This window comes from Belonocnema kinseyi, chromosome 1 (genome assembly GCF_010883055.1).
Source record: "Belonocnema kinseyi isolate 2016_QV_RU_SX_M_011 chromosome 1, B_treatae_v1, whole genome shotgun sequence".
Taxonomy (NCBI): domain Eukaryota; kingdom Metazoa; phylum Arthropoda; class Insecta; order Hymenoptera; family Cynipidae; genus Belonocnema; species Belonocnema kinseyi.
The window spans coordinates 90,676,901-90,701,079 of NC_046657.1; the positions used below are offsets into that span (position 1 = coordinate 90,676,901).

General features: G+C 32.1%; 1 protein-coding gene across 1 annotated transcript in view; it reads left to right on the forward strand.

Annotated features, from left to right (window-relative positions):
• LOC117182680 (phospholipase A1 member A-like) overlaps positions 1–20,536 on the forward strand; it is a 32,918-nt gene extending 12,382 nt beyond the window's left edge. Inside the window, exons 2-3 of the mRNA XM_033375787.1 lie at positions 17,205–17,594; positions 19,260–20,536. Coding sequence (XP_033231678.1) covers positions 17,205–17,594; positions 19,260–19,597 — 728 coding nt within the window. The 3' untranslated portion in view covers positions 19,598–20,536. The remainder of the gene's footprint in view (positions 1–17,204; positions 17,595–19,259) is intronic.
• Positions 20,537–24,179: the final 3,643 nt, after the last annotated feature.

Genomic DNA, 24,179 nt, shown 5'->3' on the forward strand with positions numbered 1-24,179 from the left:
AAGTTGGAACGTTCAAAAAATGTTGAGGTTCAGAAAAAAGATGAAATAATTTTCAGTGAAGCTCCTACCAAAATGCAGTACCTAAACGTACTTTATTGTACTGTAATACATTTCCCAAAATTTCAGCTCGATATATTATTTACAAAAAAAGTTCTGAGGTTCAAAAAAACATTCAGTGAACTGAAAAACTGTGGTCGGTAATATAGGTATTTAGCTGTGTCACATGCCCTTAAAGGATCGTTTGTGGCCTTGCAAAGAGTTGGAGGAAGAAAAAAGTTTATTTATGCAAATAATGATTATCGACGGACACATTCAGGTTTTGCAGCGGACTATTGGTCATAGGAAACAAGGGACTCGGCATGCCATTGCGGGGGTGATGCAATGAGGGGGGAGGTCCGCCACCTATTGATGTCCCGCGACAAACATGGCAGTGCTCACATGTTTATATTTTCATGCACAGTTTGTCGGCAAAAATGCTCGCGCGAATAATCAAATGGTACATCGTAAGATGGCCCACAGACCCCTAGAAGTTCGAAGTTGTCTACTCGCTGCGCTAGTGCTGCTTTGACACAGCTGATACCAGAGTGATACGTATGTCAGATCAGACCATATATGTTTCTTTGCATTTCAAGTACAAACATTAGTTTTTGCATTATGTGTGCATAATATTCGTGAGCGATTTTTGTTGTTTTGTCCCACTTTGATAAATATAAACCTCATAACTAGCCCATTGACAACACTGCAAATTGCTTGCAGGGATTGACGACAGCGCCGTCGGTATTTCTCCAAAATAGAAATTTAAAAAAAAGCTTTTTTCACTATTCTAATTATTTAGGACCAGAGACAAATTCTTGCATGCCTTCTATTTATCGTGCCAAATTTTTAACACGATATCTCATTCCGTGTGGACGTAAGTTGGGAAAGAAAACTTCTCCACTGGTATTTTCTTCAAAAAAAATTTTTTCTCAAAATTTCCACCGGAACAAAGCAGAGACATGGACTTTATTACCTCCTCCTTCATTTCCCAAACTTTCAGAGCGATACCTCATTTCGTTTAGACGTAAGTTGGGAAAGAAAAATCGAAGACCAGGTTTGGTTACGTGACCCTCTCGTCACATGGCCTTAATTGCACTATAGCATTTTATAAGGGGCTCTTCGTATAGTATTTCAAATATTTTTATTATTTATTTGGAGATCGTAACTAGTAGTAATGAGGGGGTTGATTACGGTTTTTTGTCAATTTCGAAAGTGGCGCATACGAGCGCATTAGAATCCTATCCGAAAAGATCATTATAAATTTTTATACTGCAATTTAAGTTATTTGAAGGCATCATCGGATAGTGGATCGATAACAATTGGAAATGTGGGGGTTAATTATGGGTCTTTGTAAATTTCGAAAGTGGTGCATATAAGCGCATTTGAAATCATACGAAGAGATCATTATAAATTGTTATTTTGCAATTTTAGTTATTTGGAGATATCCTCGAATAGTGGATCATAACAAGTGTTAGTGAGGGGGAGCTTAATGTTTTTTTGTTAATTTTGAAAGTGTAGTAAAGGAGCGCATTTGAAATCCTATACGAAGAGATCATTATAAATTGTTATTCTGCAATTTTAGTTATTTGGAGATATCCTCGGATAGTGGATCGTAACAAGTGTTAATGAGGGGGAGCTGAATGTTTTTTGTTAATTTTGAAAGTGGAGCAAAGGAGCACATTTGAAATCCTATCCGAAGAGATCATTATAAGATTGTAGACAGCAATTTAAGTTATTTGAAGACATCATCAAATAGTGGATCGATAACAATTGGAAATGAGGGGGTTAGTTATGGGTTTTTGTAAATTTCGAAAGTGGCGCATATAAGCGCATTTGAAATCCTATACGAAGAGATCATTATAAATTGTTATTTTGCAATTTTAGTAATTTGGAGATATCCTCGAATAGTGGATCGTAACAAGTGTTAATGAGGGGGGGGGGGGGCTTAATGTTTTTTTGTTGATTTTGAAAGTGGAGTAAAGGAGCGCATTTGAAATCCTATACGAAGAGATCATTATAAATTTTTATTTTGCAATTTTAGTTATTTGGGGATATCCTCGGATAGTGGATCGATAACAATTGGAAATTAGGGGGTTAATTATTGGTTTTTGTAAATTTCGAAAGTGGCGCATATAAGCGCATTTGAAATCCTATACGAAGAGCTCATTATAAATTTTTATTTTGCAATTTTAGTTATTTGGATATTTCATCGAATAGTGGATCGTAACAAGTAGTAATGAGGGGGTTCATTATGGTTCTTTGTCTATTTCGAAAGTGGCGTATATGAGCGCATTTGAAATCCTATATGAAGAGACAATTATAAATTTTTATACCGCAATTTAAGTTATTTGGAGATATCATCGAATAGTCAATCGTAACAACTGGTAATGAGGGGGTTGATTATGGGTTTTTGTCAATATTGAAAGTGGCGCGTATGAGCGCATTTGAAATTCTATTCGAAGAGATCATTATAAATTTTTATATTGCAATTTAGGTTATTTGGAGATATCATCGGGTAGTGGATCGGTAGCAAGTGTTAATTGGGGGGTTGATTATGGTTTTTTGTTAATTTTATAAGTGGCGTATATGAGTGCATTTGAAACTCCATAAGAAAGTCACTATATCAAAGCGGATTGAAAACTTTTTATTTTGTTGGTCATCACTTCGTACAATTTTGTTACCTCCATATCTTGAGCAATTTTCGAAGTTTCAAAAAAATATATGGCGCAAATGAGCCCATTTGATGACGAAAGAGTTCATGGCTTCAACTTTATATTGCCCATCACTGTTGACAATTTAACACCTGCGTTACACTGCCCCCCCCCCCCCACCCCTCAAAAATATGATATCTTTGTTAACTAGCTACACTAAAAGAAAATTTGTAATAATACTTGATATTTCAATATTCATAATTGATATAGTTGATTACGATTTAGGGAAATCGTGTAAATATAAAAACTATTGTTAGCCTCATTACGAAACTTTAAAATTAGAATATGAAAACTTAATATCTTTAGAACAAGAATTGGTATATTCAATAGCAAAGATTGATATTTTATGTATTAAAACGCAGAATAAGAAAAATTGATAATGACATATTCAAATAATATAAAAGCAATTATAGGAATTAATAGATTGAAGTACAAAAGTTAATATAAATTTCTACAAATTAATATAGTCAAAGAGAAAGTGAAATGTAATAAGAGATATTTTTATTTTCTTTGATAGACGTTAACAGAAATTGTAATCTTCAGTTGAGGAAATTATAAAACACTATATCAAAAAATCTGAATAGCTCCAATAATCTCCCGAGGTTAGCCGAATCCGCCGATTGTACCTTATAGCCGAGCGCTCACGATGTGAATCGGAGAATTTCGTGGTTCCCTCTGACAGGTCAAGATTCATGTATGGAGTATGGACACGTGTTTTCCAGTGTTTTGTTTTTAAGGCAAGAGTGGTAATAATTGGCTAAGGTATACATTTTTTATGATACTCAACGTACAAATTATAAAAGTTATTAGTTGCAAATTTCAAGGATTTTACCACTCAGGTTTTGAGCGTCAGATTACAAAGCATATCTAAAGATTCTAGAAGGTTCCAATATATTTTAAAGATATACAAATATTTAAAAAATTTTTGGAACGTTTTACAGATTTATGAACGTTTTACAAAGATTTTATGGATTTGAACGATTTAAAAGAGGCTTGTACATTAGGGTGGTCCAAAATCATACCGGTTGAAAACATTTTTTGGGTTAGACGACATGCCCCCCCCCTCCCTATTTTGTGAGGTTGCCTGAAAAATATTCCCTCCAAGTTTGAGCCAAATCGGTTAAAGGCCTTGAAAATCCCATAAGATTAACATGGGGAAATTTTGGTTTTCGGAGCAATGGGATTCAGGTTTGTGGATTTAAGCTTAGCTTGCGGGAGATATTAAGAATTTGGTAAAGAGTCTCTCATCAATCATTTCCATTAAATTACTTTAAATTTTGAGGCCCCCCCCCCTTGCGGAGCCCCAAAAATGCCCCAAAAAACTGAAATTGACATTTTTGTCAAAAATGTACGCATAAATGCTCTGTTTTTCTCTTTTTTGCTAGAAACTAGTTTTGTTTGTCAAGTGGGATGTTTTAAAGTATTTTTCAACTAATTAACAATTGTTTAAACAATTTATTTTTCTTTAAATAATTTTTTGATCCAATCACTCAATGAATGGTAAATTTTATGTTTGATTGGACAACTGGACATTTTTAGGGATAATGATTTTTGTTTCAACCATTTAGTATTTGTTTAAACAATTAATTATTATTTAATTGTAACTTTTTCTTTAAAATAGGTATAAAACACTAGTCAAAAAAAAATTAGTTAACTTTTCTGCACATTATTAAATGTCTGCGTCATTTAGATACTAGTACCTTATTTTGTAATAAATTCATATTTGTTCAAATAAATTTGGTTTGTTTAAAAAATTTTTTTCGAAAATAAATTTTCGAAATTTCTATTTTTTGAAATTAATGTGGTAATTTCTCATTGTTGAGAGCAAAATTTTGTGTTTTAATTTCCAGTGGCGTTAAAAAATACAAAGATTTATAATTGCTTTGAGAAGACTAACAGCTAATCTGCGGGATCAACATAAAGAAACAAAAAACTTACTTTGAGCTTTCAGAGGTAAAACGAGTGTGTTACGAGGGGGATTTAAAGGAAAAAATTATTTAAATAATTTCAGAACGACGATTTCAGCGCGACGGTTGCATCTCGCGCTTCGCGCTCGATAATAGGTTACCTCGCGCTTCGCGCTCGGATATTTATTCTTTGCATTTGGAATGCTTGAAAAAAACTTTATCAAAAAGATCTCTTTTAGATAGCAGTATTTATATTGCGTCTTCATATTCTGAATTGTCTACTTAATTAAGTGTAGTCAACGATTAAGTTTCTCAAAGCTCTGTAGGCTTTGAGGTACACATTCTCATCGTGGCACACGCGCTGCGTGCTCGATTTCCGACAGACATTTGTAAACAGGTTTTGTTGAATTTTTTTTCTTGTAACTTTCGTCGTTTTTCCATACATTTTTTTTTTATTTTACTTTTTTCAACGTTATTTTTCACGAATAAAGCAAAAAGTACGCGTCCTATCAAGAAGTGATTTTTAACAATATTGTAGATCTTTTTTGGGATAACCATTTTTGTTCATTCATCTTTTTTTTGTATCCTACATAGTTTGTCCACAAAATGGAATTTTTTATTTTCCATTATTTTTTGTGCAATAAAAATTTGAATTTTCGAGTTTTAAAGAAAATCCAAAAATAGTTTGTGATAATCTTATAGGGATTTCAAAAAGAAATGTTTTTCTTCTCTTGCCTTTTTTCATATCGTGCGTTATTCGGCTTCAAATTTTGATTTTCGGTTGAATAAAAAAATTTTGAAAACGCTATAACTCTGAGAATTTTCTTTTTATCGAAAAAAGTCATAGGGATAAATTATTTGTTATTTTTAATGCTATAAATATCCGTACATAGAGTTTTCAAATTCAGAAAAAAGTGGTCTTAAAAATGTTCAAAATGCGCTCTATTTTTGAATTTTTATCAAAAATGACTGGTTAACGAACTCGTCCTTCCTTTTAGGACCTAGAAAAAGTGTGCCAAAGATGGATTTGATTCGTTCCTTTTTTCGAGAGTTATCGTGTTTATGGACGGACGGACAGACAGACGCCATCGTGAAAAACTGATTTTCGGATTCAGGGGGTCTCGAAACGTGGAGATCCGTTGAAAAAGTGTGATGTCAAATTTCCGACAATTCTAATACTTTCTCAATCATAAATGACGAGAATGTAAAAATATACATTTTATGACCAATGTAAAACATTTTATGAACATTATTAGTTATTTAAAGCATTTACTTGACTTTTAAATATTTAATAATAAGCAAAATACTTAATTGAATTGAGACAAAAAACAGATTTTTGAATCACAATTTCCAATAAAATATTACACTAATATTTAATAAATTTATTAGGCGTAGATATTTAATAATAAGCAGAAAAGCTATAACTATTTTTTTTTAAACTAAAGTTTTATACTTCGGTTTAAGAAAAAGTTACAATTAAATAATAATTAATTGTTTCAACAAATACTAAAGGCTTAAAACAAAGATCATTATTCCTAAAAATGACCAATTGTCCAATAAAAAATAAAAAATCTACCTTTCAATGAGTGACTGCAAAAAAATTATTAAACAAAAATCAATTGTTTAAACAATTGGTAATTAGTTGAAAAATAATTGAAACCATTCCACTTGTGAAACAAAAATAATTTATGGCAAAAAAGGGGAAAACAGAGCATTTATATGTCACTTTTTGGCGAAAATGTCAATTTCAGTTTTTTGAGGCATTTTTGGGGTTCCATAAGGGCCGGGGGGGGGGGCATCAAAATTCTTAATATCCCCCGCAAGCTAAGTTTAAATCCAGAAATCTGAAACCCATTTTTCCGAAAACTAAAATTTCCCCATGTTAATCTTGTGAGATTTTCAGGGCCTTTGCGGCACGTGTTAATAGTAATCGATTTGACTCAAACTTGGAGAGAATTTTTTTCCCGCAACCTCACAAAATGTGGGGGGGGAGGGCATTTCCTCAATTCTAAAGTCGGTTGTTTGGATCACCCTAGTGTACATCACTAGTTTAAAAATATTTCACAATAATTTTACAAGGCTTTTAAATATTTGATAAGATTTAAAGGATGTCAAACATTTTAAAAAGGGTTTACATCAGATTCTAAAGGTTGTAAAATATTTGGAAGATTTGAAAATATTTCACTAAGATTTTAAAGAATTCGATGATTTCAACAAATAAAAAAAATTCACAAATATTTCAAAAGATTTCACAAAAATTTCCCAAAGATTTCGAACATTTCATAAAGATTGCAAGGATTTCGAAGATTCTAAAATGGCGTTTACACCAGATTTCAGAAGTTTCACAAAGATTTCGAACATTTCCAAAGATTGTGAAGCTTTCAAAAGATTTCAAATATATCATAAATATTTCAAATACGTTAGACTATCAAATCGGTTTGAATAAATTTGAGAAGATTTTAAAGGTTTCAAAGATTTCAAACTAACACAAAAGGTTTCACAAACAAATTTTAAACTAAGCATTCACAAATATGTCATAACAATTTTACAAAGATTTAAGGTATTTTAAAGATTTTAGGGATTTCAAATATTTTACCAAAATTGAGAATGATTACAAAATAATTCACAGAAATCTCAAGATTTTAAGTATTTCAAGAGATTTCAATGAATTCACAAAGATTTCAAAAGGTTTTAAAGATTTCATAAAGATTTCAAGGATTTCAAAGACGACGTGTATTCGCAAAAAATGAGGAATTATTTTATTTATAGCTCTTTTTTCTCATAAATGGTTGACCTTGTAATTGTATAATATTATACTGCATTTATACAAAATTTGTATTAAGTTCAGGGCCCCTGCAATTTTTTACCCAGCACTGTTACTTGTATTACCCAGCCTGTTTTTACTTTTAATTTTGAATGTTTTTAAGTCGGGTTATTAAGCACCATGCTGTTTTTCATGATTCTAAAAATTCTCACCATTTAGTATATAAGGAATCTTCAAACCGCTTCTCTCAGCGTGATTTGCGTGCGATGCGTGTGTTATATGTATATGTTTGCGTACTATGTATATAAGTAAAGGTTGAGTTAAGTTACATCAGCGAATGTGCATTCTACATTGTTATGTGTACAAATACTAATCATTACCATGATAATGTGCATATTTATGTGCTATAATTGTGCAGTGTGAGATGGTGGAGTTTCACGACGGGCTTACGAACTTGTCGTTTTCGTATTTTTGACCGTCACATTTTTTTCGAATGACTCATAATTTTTAGTATAGTCTTTAGCAAATTTCAGAATTCTCTCTTTCAGAATGTGAAAAAATTATTCCAATCTTTCTAATATTTGACATTATGGTCCTGTTTAAATTTAATATAGTGAATTTTAAATATCACATTTTCTTTTACAAGTTTTTAGAACTTTTATTAATTTTCCAAAGTAAAATTTTCATAAATTATTAATAAATACTATACTACTTTCTAATATAAATACCCGATTTCCCTAAATCGTAAAAGATTATACTAAACTGTAATATCTGTTTTAACGTATTTTGTAACTAAATTTCTATGGGTATAGCGCAACATTTTTTAGTGCTGCGCATTTGAGCGCATTTGAAGTTATGAAAGATATGTATAATGAATTTGGAAAAACGTTATTATTTTTGAAAAATCACGCCCCCTCCCCACACACATTTCGATCGCTGATAACTCGATTAGCAATGGATAGCCCCCCCCCCCCGCCCCGCGTAACGCCTACAGTTTTGTGGCGCCAAAATTTTAATCGATCGCGCATTTGGCGCGCAGTTCAGTGGGCTATAGAAAACCCAAAAATTATGAGGGGGGGGGGTATGCCTGTATGGCTGTATGTATGGTTACCTGAATGTTTTAGCCACGCTAACATTTGAAGGATTTGTCCAATCAAGTCAGCCTTTGATATACTTGTTAAGGTTGTCAAAATGAAGGCCAAGTTCGTTAAGCAGATATTTCCAACCAAAATAAAAAATTTTAGAGCATTTTGAAAATTTGAAAGAAAAAAAATATTCGAGTAAAAAATTTTTTGTCAAATTTTCTTATAGATAGGTAGAAGACTTGCAAATTATCAAAATAAAATGTTTAATTTCGATGAAAATTAGAAAAGTCATATACTTTTGAAAATTTTGAAAATTTTCAGAAAAAACAAAATAAATATTTTCCTAAAAGATTAGAAAATTTCATTTAAATTTATCACTAGATATCAAATATATTTATAAACTATGTCAGTTAAATTTTTCGATTAGACAAAAATTCAAAAGGTTGAGTTTTTCAAAATTTGAATACAAATTTTTTATGAGTTTTAGAAATTTTTGTCAAATTTTCTGATACGCGTCAAAAAGAATTGCAAATTATCCTTATGACATTTTTAAATTCGATACAACTTCAAAAAGTTATATGCTTTTCAACATTTTAAAAATTTTCTAAAAAAGGAAAAAAAAAATTTAATAGGTTAAGAAATATCAATCCAAATTTCTACTAGATGTAAAATATATGTCTTTCGAAACTATTATCATGAAATTTTTTAATTAGACAAAAGTTCCAAAAGTTGGATCATTTTCAAAAATATGCAATTTTAATTTTTTAAGAGATCCATAAGTTTAAAACGTTATTTTTAGTAGATTTTAACAAGATTTACAAATGATCTTGATGAAGTTTTTCAAGTGGACACGAATTATCGAGCGCGATTTTCGTAATGTAGGTACTTTGAGAACCTTCTTTAAAATCGAATCGAGAAAAATTCAGTTACAATTTATGGCTGTAATTCCTCAGAAGTTTAAATCACAATTTTCGATTTAAATTATAGTATTTACAATATAAAAAAATTAGTTAAAGTGTACGCATTGAACGTACGAAAACAAGCGCGAAGTGCGAAAGCGTACTCGCGTGCCCTGGGCGCGCCCAAACTTGGCGCGAAGCGCCGCGCGTGCGGCGTGCACTGAGAGTGTGCCCGAGCAGCGGGCATATATTTTTTTTCTTTTAATTCTTAGGAAACATTGAGTACTGTTTCAGCGCCCTGTTGATCAACATTTTTGTTTTTGTGGGTCTAGTCTCATTGTTGGGGATTTCCGATTAAGGCACTATTGGACTCCACTATACAACATCTCCCACTTTCTAGAACTCCCTATTTCCACTCTGCTTTTATTAAAGTTCGAAAGTGATTTCTAAGAAGAGCCTTCTGATGGTGCTTCAAAGCATTTTTTTGGAAAGAGATGTCCCAGTTTGCCTTTGAAAGCTAGACTTTTCCTTTCGTTCTTAATTTCATGAGAAAGAATTGCTTTTGGAGAGTAATTTCTGGAGAAAACATGTCGCGTAGAAAGAGATGTTCTAACATATTACTTATTATTGGAGGACTTGTTCTGCTTAGACGTATCCGGTATGACTTATCCTGAAATAAACAAAACTGTACCCAAAACAATATTTCGGGGGGATATGCAACAGGAATAAAATGCGGTGCGGGATGAAACAAAATTCCTATGTTAAATTCCCCACATCAAAAAATATAATTATTTAGGCATGTTACTCAAGTTAATTCACCAGGAATCTTCTGGAAGTTAAGTATTGAGAATGGAATTAGAACTTCTCGGCAGTTACCTGCGGGGAAGTTTTGAGAATCGAGCGGAAAACTCCTCGGAACACAGAAAAAAAACAGAAGATAAACTTTACATCGATTACCGGCGAAAGATTCTCTGCAACAAAAATTTCGTGCAACAAATTTTATTCTTAGTTTTTTCTGTGAAAACTCTGGGAAATCGAACGGCAAACTCCCGGAGCCATGCATCAGCTACGTAGAAGTACAAGTTCCCCGGTTAAGTTTACTTTTACGAATAACTTAAGTGTTCCTGCATCCTGTTCCACGAGAACACGGCATACCACCCGTCCACCTGGTGTATAAAATACATCTTCTCCGTGGTATTTCAGGGTTTCTGTAGTCGGTTCATTACTGTCTATGTTTGAATCAGTGAAATTTTACTCATTAAACTAGCAAAAAGTAAGCAGGCTCCATCGGTAACTACAATAATAAAATCAAACAAATATTTGAGGTTTCATTTTTACATTCTCATCATAGTGCGTAGGCATTCGTTTTAGATGAATACTGACTATCGCGGATATCTTTAAATCTCAACGTTTTGAGACCCCCAGAATCCCAAAAACACGTTTTACAATAGTGTATGTGAGCCTGTCTATCTGTCTGTTTGTCTGTCATCGTCGTCGTTGTTGTCGTTTTCGTTGTCGTCGTGTACGACTGTTTACTGGGTAACACTTTGACACCAACCGAGACAAAAAAAATAATAGACAAAAGTTTTCTACTCAAATAAGATGTAGAAATTTATTACAAATAATTGTTAGATAGGACGTGGAGTTTTGATTTTAGTCGCAACCCTCACAGCATGAGATATCAGCTGGATATCCCATTTATCTCCAAGGATATCCTGGGCATATCCCAGGAGATCCTAGGGATATCGCAAATAATATCCTTCAGGGCAGAAATCTCGATATCCCTGGAATGTCCCAAGGATATCTCAGAATATCCTCAGAATTTCCCATTAATGTCGCAAATTTATATGCCAAGGATGTTCCCCAAGATATCCCAATTCTATAATTTCATATATTACTGGAAATTTAAATATATCTACTGCCAATTATATTTATATTTAATCGTATCAAATAAAATAAGAAATAATTTAACAATATTAGGTATTTTCCGGAAATTTGATAGAAAACTGATTTTGCCCAACTGATTTTGTCCAACTGATTTTGCCGTTGAAAAGTTCCTTCCTTAACTGCGCAATTTAGATTTTACAGGTACGATAACAGCCAACTTAAAAATTTTTAGAAAGTGAATTATTTTTTATTGTAAATAGGCTGTTATTGGTTATAAAAATTATTCGCATTCGTAATTGTTTGCTAATTATACTGCGAAAGGATTTTGAAACAAACCCAATATTCAAGATTTGTACAAATTGGTTTTTTTTCAAACGAATGTTTGTGAAGCTTGATGTTTTCAAGCATTCTACATATTTTAATAAATATGCATTTCAGAAATATTGCATTCCATTGCCAAAATTGTGTATATATCCCACACAGGACATTGAGTGGATATTCTACGGGGCGAAAATCTCGATATCATTGGAAAATACCAAGGATATCCCTGGAGACTTTTGGGACATTTTTCAGGATATCCTATATCCTGCCGAAATATCCTAGGAATAAGCCAAATATATCATTTCTTTGTGAGGGAAAAAATTAGCGTTAAAAATGATAACATTCAATTTTTGGAAAACGACACAAGATATGATAAAAATTAATGAACAAAAGTTATTTATAAAAAAAATCTAGACATTTTCTATAAATAATTTTTTGATAGGAAGCAAAATTTTTATTTTATTTGTACAAAAATAACATTTATAAACATTTTTTGGAAATAGGAGACATGGCATAAAAAATGAAACGACAAAATTATATATGCGTAGTTTCTTTTTATTTATGAAAAACAACATTGAAAATAAACCAACTAAATTTTTGAGAAAAATATACAAGATACAGTAAAAATTTTAATAACCAAATTGTTCACCTAAATTATAACTACAAATTTTCTTTGGACCATTTTTTGATAGGACGCGCACTTTTTTAAACTATAAAAGCGAAACATTGAGAATATACGTCTGTTTTAATCGCAATGCCTATTATTTAATTTAATAATAAACTGAAATGATACATTTTTTCAGGTTAGCAGCAAATAAATATTAATGCAAAATAATGAACAAATATTAAAATAATCATTAAAACTAAGATTTGCCCTTTATTTTTCAATATCTGAATAAGCAGTATCAGATCGAGGTACAACAATTAATACAATATACATTTAATATAATGGAGTCAAGCCTAATATAGAAAGTTAAAGCCGAGGGAGCTTTAACATAAAAGAATTCATAAAAATAAAAATCACCCCATTGCAATTGTCCATGGTTGGATCTTTTATTTTAAAAGCTCCATGCACAAATGTGGGGAGAGTACAAGCGCTGAGTGCGTAGCGCGAGGGAAATACTTTATCGAACGCAAAGCGCGTCATCTGGCAGACGTCATGGAAATGTCTTGAATTTAGAATGAAAACTTATTTGACTAAGGGCATGAACAATGAATGAAAAATCGGTGATTTTAATGCGAATAATTAAATTTAATTATTTTAATTTAAATGTCAAGGACACGACATCCAACCTGTACGCCACGTGTATAAAATACATCTTCTACGGGGACCTTTGATTTTAAGAGCATTCGAGTTTTCGCGTATTTGATTCCTCTAGCATCAAACCCATGCGTGAGGTATACTGTTAAAAATTTTCGGAACATTCCGACACATTCAAGATACAAAAGGAACTGAAATTTACGAAATTAGGTTGCTGAAAATAAAATTCCGTAACTTTTATAGTAAATTTACTAAATTTGTATTTAACTTCAGAAGCGGTTTCTAAAAATTGCGTATATTTTCCTAAAATTCCTAAATGGTAACAAAAATATAAGTTATCGAGAGGTAAAGAAACGCGCAGTTGCATGCGCGCTCCTCGCTTCTCGAGCGCGTGCGGCTAACAGACGAGGCATGGAGGTTCAGTATTGGTGGTAATCGGCGTGTTCGAAAAAATTTGTAACGATTATTGATTTGTTACAAAAGAGCGGCATTTTATTCTTGAACATAATTTTTCGGAACAACCTAGTGAGCAAAAACGAACCTGGCTAAGAACATTTTTTTTCAAGTCGGAGATTTTTATTGGTTAGGGAAACTGTCAAGTAAAATTAATTTTTTATTTTTTCAATATTAATTTAAAATTATTTTATTTCGTTTAGAAAAGATTCTAGATTAAAAATGTTACAAGTTTACTTTTTTTCTCTTTGAATATGAATATGGTCAGGGAAAATAAAGAATTGATCAGTGGGAAATTAGAGAAAATTAAAAATAAAGTTTTGCAGTAACCCTGGTATAATATTCTTGTTATTGATTAATTTACCTTGTATTTGCATTTATTTGTTTGCGGTGGCTTTCTACACAATATTACCTTTTTAGTTATCAATTTTATTATTTGTTTGAAAATTCATCAATTTTGTTAAAAAGACATCCTTTCTGGTCGAAATTTTAATTTTTGTGTTGAAAATTCAACTAGTTTCATAGAAAATTGACTTAGTTTTTGAATCTCATATTTCAATGCTAAAAAGTCAAACAAAAAATTGTTTTTTTAGTTGAAAATTCAACTATTTTTCGAAAATTTGTCTTTCTATTAAAAAAATTCATCTATTTTACTAGAAATTGCATCTTTCTTTGCTAAAAATGCAACGGTTTGCTTTAAAATTCAAACAAATTTTCTTCTTTGATAAAAATCCAACTGTTTTGTTGAAAATTCATATTTTTTGGTAGAAAATGCAACTATTCTCATAGAGTATTTTTTTCTCATTTAAAACACATATTTTTATGCCGAAAAGTGAAACTGAAATCTTTTTTGGATAAACATTCAACTATTTGTTTTGATTATTTGTCTTTGATTGAAGAATTCATTTATTTTAGTAGGCATGAAATCTTTCTTCGATAAAAATTCAACTGTTTTTATACAAATTCGACCATTTTTTCCAAAAAGTTACCCTTTTTTATTAAAATTTTAACTGTTTTGTTCAAACATCGTATTTTTGTGTTAAAAATTCAAGTATAATTTTCGTGGAAGATTTAATTATTGTGGAGAACTTATATTTTGATATTAAAATGTCAAAATAAAGTCTTATTCGGATGAAAATTTAATTCCTTTTTTTCATTTGTATTTTTGATTTAAAAATGCATTCGTTTTAGTAGAAATTTCATCTTTCTTGGATAAAAATGCTACTGTTTGCTTAAAAGTTAATCTTTTCTCTGTTTGAGGATACAACTTTTTACATTCTCATCATTTATGATTGAGAAAGTATTAGAATTTTCGGAAATTTAATATCACACTTTTTCAACTTATCTCCACGTTTCAACACCCCTTGAATCCGAAAATCAGGTTTTCACGATGGCGTCTGTCTGTCTGTCCGTCAGGCCGTCCGTCCGTAAACACGATAACTCTCGAAAAAATTAACGACTCAAATTCATCTTTGGCACACTTTTTTTAGGTTCTAAAAGCAAGGACGAGTTTGTGAACCAGCCATTTTTGATAAAAATTCAAAAAGTGAACGTATTTTGAAAATTTTTGAGACCACTTTTTTCTGAATTTGAAAATTCTATGTACGGATATTTATAGTATTAAAAAGAACAAACAATTTATTCTCATGACTTTTTTCGATAAAAAGAAAATTCTCAGAGTTATAGCGTTTCCAAAATTTTTTTAATTGAACGAAAATTAAAATTTGAAGCCGAAAAACGCACGATATGAAAAAAAGTCAAGAAAAGAAAAACATTTCTTTTTGAAAGCCCTACAAGATTATCATAATCAATTTTTGGATTTTATTCGAAAATCGAAAATTCAAATTTTGATTGCACAAAAAATAATGGAAAATAAATAATTCCATTTTGTGGACAAACTATGTAGGATACGAAAAAAGATGAATTAACAAAAATGGTTATCCCAAAAAAGATCTACAATTTCGTTAAGACGAAAAGTTACGAGAAAAAAAATCAAACAAAACCTGTTTACAAATATCTGTCGGAAATCAAGCGCGCAGCGCGAGTGTCACGATGAGAATGTGTACCTCAAAGCCTACAGAGCTTTGAGAAACTTAATCTTTGACTATACTTAATTAAGTAGACAATTCAGAATATGAAGACGCATATAAATACTGCCATTTAAAGAGACCTTTTTGATTAAGTTTTTTTCAAGAATTCCAAATGCAAAGAATAAATATCAGAGCGCAACGCGCGAGGTGTAATTATGTTCGAGCGCGAAGCGCAAGATTCAACCGACGCGCGCCCTAGATTTTTTTATTGAATATTTTGGTTGAACCACTTTTTGAAGAAATCATTTTTTTAGGCAGCATTCGTATTTTAGTTGAAAATTAATTTCTTTGGTTGAAGGTTTAACTATTTTGCTACAAATTAATGTTTTTGCTGAAAAGTTATATTTTCTGCTTGAAAATTCAATGTTTTACAAAAAAAAATTGCATACGAATATTACTTATAAAAAATATAATAAGATTTTGTATACATTTTGTGAGTTAATTTCTCTAAAAATGTAATGTATAGAGACATTATTGTTGGTTCATTAATTTTAATATAAATTTGCAGTATATAATTGTCTTAAAAATAAAAATTAAAGTAAAACTATATACGAACAAAGTTTATATGTAAATAACTATCTTATATAATATACTCAATACTTGAAATGTGAAAAAAATTCTTATCATAAAAGATGGGCTTTGATGATATATTTAATACAATGAGAGTGCATATAACATAGATACATAAGAAGTGGTTAGTCTTAACTTCAGTTTTATTTTCTTCCTATTTTTATTTTTAGGACAAATATAGACTTCATGTTTTATATTAAAATAATGAACCAACATAAATTTGTTAATCTCTATGAATTTTCCGTTACAGTAACTGAAAATTCCTAAACTGCAACATAATTTTGTGATGCATTTGACTGGAGTTTCATGCAGTTACCACTACTGAAACTTCTGTTACAGTTTCGGAAAATTTAAAAACGGTTTCTGCATAAAGCTTTAGTGACGCGTCTCTGAAAATTCCTACAGAAATTTATAACAGTGTATATAAAATATCGACCGCAGGATTCCTAAAGTATTTGTCTTCTGTATTCCAGTCTTAGCATTTTCTTCCAGAACCCTCTTTTCCGTAGTATTTCCATATTTTATAGAGTGAACTTCTTATTTCCGATCATTTTTTATACCCGGTCAATGTTTTGAAATATGTAAATAAATGTGCTGATCGGACTTAGAAATTTGTTTCCTTTGGGAAGGTTAAATAGCGCCTGACCTGAGCCAGACAAAACCTCTCCAGGAAAGATATATTTTATGGAGCTGGTGCATCATTTGAATTTTCTGGAAATTTGACTTTCGATTTCTGAGAATATTCCGCTCGACCCCCGATAGTTTTCCGCTGGCAATTATCGAGAAAATCACGTTCAATTCCCGAGAGTAAACTCCCAGGAGATTCCCGGAAGAAAGTTCACGTGGTGGAAGGGGCTCACTTACAATGGCCCCTCATATTTGTTTATTTTAGAATTCAGGTTTAGTAATCAGAATACCTGGGTTCAATACCCAGATAAGGGAAGAATATTCTTTCACAGAATGTTTTTGGATATTTGTTTATTAATAAACTCATGATTGCTAAGCAACTCACGTCGAGGCTTGACTAACAATCTTATGACCAGAAAACGAAATGTTAATTATGATAAATAATTTGTAAAACGAATGGCGGAGGACCGATGAAAGCAGGTTATAAATGTGTTCGATTATTATTATCGCTAATTAATCATTTTTCAATAATATAAAATAAAAACTATCCGAGTGATTCATAATATATTTAACAATAAAGATTGAATTTCCAGGTGGAGATGAATCGGTGCCAATCGTCGTTCTCAGAGATGCTTACCTAAGGAACGGCAGTTATAATATCTTTTTGGTCGACTGGGGAGCACTCTGTGCAGCCCCTTGCTATCCAGCAGCCGTTGCCAATCTTCGACCAGTAGCCCGATGTCTTGCGGGAACCTTAACCACTTTGAGAAACCTGGGATTACCAATTTTAAAGACCACTTGTGTCGGGCACTCTTTAGGTGCCCATCTCTGTGGAATTATGGCGAATTATTTACTTTTTAGAATGCATCGCATTATAGGACTTGATCCGGCGCGTCCTTTAGTCAGACCTGGTCTGGTTAATCGACTTGACAGTGGTGATGCTGATTTCGTGGAGGTCATTCATACCAATGCTGGCTACTATGGTAATTATCTTTAATTATTTTATGCATATCTTTAATATATTAAAGTTAAATCAACTGGTTTTTAGAGTTTAATCATCAATGATTTCTCTGCAATACCGTTTCTGCCATTTTACTTTCTATATATAATATTTCTATAACGGGAAAAGACAGCATTTGCGAAAAATCGGGAGTAAATACACACTCTGAGGAAGTAGCGTCTGAATTCGAGACCACATTTTTACGCAAGAAGGCAGCATCTACCACTTGCTGCATTCTTCCTCAGAAGTCGCGGAGTCACCCAGCATCGCGTTTTTTGAAAAAGACAGCAACTATATTTTTACAGTCGAAAAACTGTATTCGAAGTAAAAATATTCAAAAGAATATAAATTAAAATTTTGTAACAAAATATTCTTTCATTTTAAAAGAAAATTCAGTTTTCTGCAGACAAAATATGTAGCTTTCTTCTTTTAAAAATCTTACTGGTTACCATGCTATCTCTGTTTTTATTTATTACATTTCCTGCATATCCCTTATCATAACAGATATTTCAAAACCAAAATGGTGCTCGTTATATTGGGACCTTATTGGATTATTATTTTAGTTGCTGACTAGTTTACCCGAGGCAAAATCCTAATACCCAGCAAGTGCTCCCTGCATGCTCTGTCACGAAAAATAGAGTTCTTCGCGAGGTTCAAGAGAGCTTTTCAGTGCTCGTTTTTCCTCGAAAATACTCGAAAATTGCGAATTCGGAAATAAGTAGGCTTCCGCGAGCATTAAAGAGGCTTTCGCGATATCCTAAAACTCCCTCCGTCCTCTGTCAAACCATGCAGGGAGGACTTGCCGAGTATTAGGACTTTGCCTCGAGTAGGTTTTTTAAAGCAGTTTTAAATGCCTTGGATCAACGTAGATACTGGTTGAAGAAAAACTTGGGTTTTTAGGATGATTTCGCTGAGAAGTGTAGAATTGCATAGTTTTTGAAAATTTGACTAACCAGCCAGAAGTTGGAAAAATGATGCTTCTTATGTGTTACTGAAATTAGATTTATTATATATCCTTTAGATACTTTGAGAGAGGGATTTGCCAAAAAGTCACAAAAGCTCGAAAGCTTTTGGGTTATCAAACGCATTCAAGATTATTCTTAATTTTTCTTCTTTAAATAAAAAATAATGTTATAAAAATCTCGATTTTGTGTTATTATACATGATGCTATTCAACCGCGAAGTAGTACAAAAAATGTTAACTAATAAAAGATTTGTGACCGAGAAAACGAGATTTTCGAAAACCCGTCCCGGCTTTACCTGAACATAGTCGACCCAACCATACGTTTCGGATTTTTTTGCACGCCCGTACTTTTAAAGAATTCCTTAAAAATTGTAAGTTTATTATTTAATTATTGTTCTGTTTGAATAAAACTGCATCTAAATGAATATGCATTATGTAACCTATTTGCGTTTCTTGTAATAATTCGGTAAAAAGCAATAACAAAAAAATTCTAGTAAACTCGTCTCCAAGAACCAATCAATTATTAGGCATTTCAATTTCAAGTGGTTCCGAATCTGTTTTGATTTGCATATCTTAGATAAAAAGTTTTTTAACCAATTTTAACAAATTTAAAAGCAAATTATTTGTCAAAGTAGAAAAATATTTTAAATATTTTTTCTAATTTCTCATACTATTTATGTATAGGAGAAACAGGAAGAGTGGGCCACGTCGATTTCTGCGTAAACGGAGGAAAAGTTCAGCCCTTCTGTGCTAACCAGCCGAATTATCAGCTCTGTAGTCATGTTTGGGTTGTTTGTTTCATGGCTCAAAGTATTGATGATGGAGGAAGGCAATTGATCGCAGAACCTTGTTCGAGAAGATGTCCCTCTGGACCCAGAATTAGTCAGAGAGCTGGCGAGTATCTTATCATGGGCCAGCATACGCCCAGTGGGTCGAAAGGCTCTTTTTGCTTAACTAGCTACGATCCTCCCTACTGTCCAGAATACTTCGATGGACATGGCGACCAAAAATGTTGTGTTTAGATTATTTTTAAAGTCCTACAGAATGTGTAGATAATTCTGAAATCCCCATAGACGATCCGAAAAACCTTATATGTAGTTATGGCATGATTATCATCATTATCTCAGGAAATAAGGAATAATCTATATTTTTTCTTAAAACTGACTTCCTTTGAAAGATCCCAAAGTTTGATAAAAAATCAACGACTTTGACTTGAACGATGGCGAATGTGCTTTAATGTTAAGTTTTCTCCTTGGAGCCGTTCAAAAACCACTAGTCTATAGTCTATACTCTATAGTCACCCTTGGAGTTTATAACTTTGTCTGATGAGACGAAAAAATGTTCGAAAAAGCATGACGTAGTTTTTGAACGGTTCTTTTGTTATTGTTACATTATTTGCATAATAATGAGTGCATCGTGGGACATTTGTTCTCTTGGTAGGAATTACGAACTGACGTCAAATTGGTATTCATCCCACAACCAAAAGAATCTGGCACCAAGAATAAACAGTAACCAATAACGGTTCGATACCGTTATATGTTCCAGAATTTTAAATCAGCGGATAACACGTATTAAGAGAAACAGAGAGAGAGAGAGAGAGACAATGGATTTAAATTATGTTAAGTATTCGGTAGTAAATGCAGACTTGCAGATGAGTGGTTGTGCCTATGTATGTATTGTATGTATGTATATGTGTTGCGTTTTTGATTATCTTTCATTGGTTATTTTAGATTAACTGTGTCAGACTTTTTTATGATTTTTTGTGGAGAATGTTTGATCATTTTAATTTTAATGAATATACTTTGTACAGGCATTAGAATAAGACAAGAGTGCGATTAATTGTTTCACGAAGTATACAAATATAAATAAAAACATATAATATCTAGATTTTAGATCATGAAGGAAGTTTTGTATAAGCTCTAATCTGCACGACATCCTTTCTCTCATGCAGATTTTTGAACCAACTCATTATCTTATTTCCGTTTGGGTGCAATTATTTAATTGCCTTCGAAAAAAGTTTATAAACATTAAATTCAAATGTTGTCTTTTAAAATGCCACACGTCTAATTTTTAAGCTTTCCTTGAGCAAGCTTAATACACAAAATTAAAACAGAATGTCATTAGCTCTCAGAAAATACTGCATTTTTTTAAAGAGTAGCTTCTTCAAGTTTTTTTTTATGAATATACTATTACTGATCTGTGGACTACTTCTCTACCAGATTATTTGGGATAAACAGAATGAACCTTCAAAACTATAAGATAAAAATGTTTTTAGATGCTTATTACAAGCTCTAAAATATGTATTAACCCCTACCGCCCTTAATTTTTTCTTTAGATTTTTAAGCATGTTATTCCTAAGGTTCAGTGTATATCAAAACTAAAATGTCGGCTTATTACCCTCCTGACTAACATATAAATCGGTGCGATAAAAAATGCCATTCGTCTCAAAGTTATATTTCCATAATATGAAGGCTCTGAACGTTACATATGTCACTGTGCAAGCAGAAAAAAGAACCTTATTTTTTACTGAAAACTAAGTTAAATCTACTGATCTTCCAAGTACGATATGGACAACACGACAGTTCAGTAAACGTTACAATTATAGGCAACTAAATATGTATATCATTGATGGTTACCAGTACTAATTCACAAGTGGTGCTGATCTGGGAATCAGTAGATTTTACCGACCCAATCGCTATTATGCACAATTCCTCCATGCTGCAATTACGAATTATCATGTCACTTTAACTAATAATATAAAGAGATCTAACTGACGTTAACGTCATAGACTATATAGTTACGACAGCACTATAAATTGTAAAAGTTGTTGGGTTTGATAAATTAAGTCTTAAAATACATCAAAAAAATTTTATTCGTTTTATGAAATTTTTTATTACAAAAACGGTAGTTGTGAAAACACCTCAAAACTTGAATGCTTTGGTAGCTCCATCAGAACTTGAGAAAGGCTTACCTAAAACAAAAAAATCGAATGGTTTTAGGTTCCGTATGACTTCAGCTATACAAAGTAAACAAATATATGAAGTTTTATTAATAAAAGGTGGACCCTTCCTTTAATTGATATTTGTAAATTTAAATTTGTAAATTTTTAAAAATTAAAAATTTCGAAATGCATTTATAACTGAGGGTGGCGATTTCGGGAACGACTTCTGAATAGGCGCAAGCCATCGCGACACACAACACAAGCACTCGAAATCACCTCATATTCTTACAAATCAGCTGAAACTATTATGGAACACAAAAACGTCTTGCTCCAATAAACTCTCAAGTGTACACGATCTGCGAATAAGTTGTGCCATCGAAAATTGCGTTATTTTTTTATAAAAGCCCTTCCTTGCTAAGTAGGAATATGGAGTAATGTGATGACTATGTGATGACTATGTCAAAAAGCAATGTTTTTTAGTTGATTGAATCCATCCATTACCTTAAACGGAAATAATTTATAACAATGAACTAAGTTATCAGAAAGCTTCCTTAGGGGGTCTTGAAACACCTCCAAAAATTCAGTAAATTAGGGGGGGGGGCGCTAGAGGCGCCATCTTCCAATATGGCGGCCTATTTCATGTTTTTGGATTTTCCTTGGGAACGGCTTTTTTTAAAGCAAAAATAGTTATATAATAAAACACTCTAAATTTTCTTCTGAATAAAAAAGGTTATATAAAATATTGCCATAGAGTGAATAGTATGCCCGGAAAATTGAAAACATTGAACATTTTTGAAAGTTCATTGTTTTTGCATTTATGAGCGATTGCCTCAGTTTAAACGAGTGCAGTTTATTGTTTCGAGCTTGGCTGAAGGTAAGATACCGTGCAATATCGATAATTTCGTTGTAACTATATTATTTATTTAATACTGAAAATTATTTTGTTCATTTTCAACGCTTAATTTGAAGAAGTTGCTTTCATTCCTCGAAGTAGGAACTTTGTCATTTACCTTCCTCGTGTCTTAACAACGCATCTGGAAATTTTCGAAATTTTAAATTAATTTTTTAATAATAAAAACCGCCTTTTTCTGAACCTGTGTCAAAACTCTCGTAAAATCCGAGTTGAGTCTGGGGGGTAAAGTAATAACGATGTATTCACTGCAGGCCCACTAGGGAATGACCAAGGTTTATCCTACTAAAGGATAACCGTTGAATTAACTTTAATTTCATTGCGAAATTTACGAAATGCTAAGTGATTTTTACATTTTTACCCCCTTATTAAGAGCATTTTACACTGTTACGGTTACAAGAAACCCTCAACATTTCTTGATAAGTAAATATTACATTTATGTTTTCTGCATGTGGGCGGTAGAGGGTTAAAATATCTTTGAAAAGTGTGATACGATATGAAAGATTATTTTTTACATCATTATGTATTTCTGTGCGTTTTTAAAATTAAAAACCCCTATTGAAGTTTTGTATTAAAAGAACTACATTTATTAAATATTGAATTTTTTTAAATAGATAAAAAATATGTACGATTGAAATATTATATGTTACACATCTTGTATTCACAATCTTTAAAAACAGTTTCACCAAGAACTTTTATTTTTTACGGAAGAAAGGAAAAAATCTATATTCTAGACTTGTGGCTTAAACTGGTTCAGGCCCCAAAAGATGATCTTACGTCAGGAAATCTTCTACAATGTTCGGAAATATACACGCAGAAAAAAGAAATGTTATATTTCCTTATCAAAAAATGTAGAGGGTTTCCTACAACTGTAACAGTATAAACAGCTCTTAATAAGGGGGTAAAAATGTAAAAATCACTTAACATTTCGTAAATTTCGCAATAAAATTAAGGTTAATTCAACGGTTATTCTTTAGTAGGATAAACCTCGGCTATTGCCTAGTATCACATACTGTAAGATGTGTGAAATACACTGAACTGAGATTAAAATAGCGGCGTGAAGTGGACATTACCGAAGGATCGGTACAAGCTACCTATTCGATTGGTTTGCTTAGCTCGCCCCTAAAGTTGTAACAAATAAACCTATCAGCGTGAATCACCGGGTGAATTCGCAGCGTAATCGGTAATGGATGGATTGCATCAACTAAATAACATTGTTTTTTTACATTTCTGTGGCAGTCATCACATTACTCCATATTCCTACTTATCAAGGAAAGGCTTTTATAAAAAATAATGCAATTGCCGATGGCACAACTTATTCACAGATCGTGTACACTTGAGAGTTTTTTGGAGTAAGATGTTCTTGTGTTCCATAACTGTTTCAGCTGACTTGTAAGGATATGAGGTAAGTTCGAGTGCTTTTGTTGTGTTCCGCGATGGCTTGCGCGTATTCAGAAGTCGTTTCCGAAATTGCCACCCTCAGATACAAGTGCATTTCAAAATTATTTTACAGATCGCAACTCGTGTAATAGTCTAGCGGTTAAGATAATTTACTTGCGTGCTTGGGTTTATGCGTTTGTATCCCCCCATTGCTTAAGAAAGTTTAAATGTATTATAAGCGTTGTAGCTTACAAATATCGATTAATTATTCGTGATACGAGGGTAGTTCAATAAGTCCTTAGAATGAAGTATAAAAACAATTTTGTTTGGGTAAATTTTTTTTTATTTTTCAACATAATCTCCTTGGAGCTCT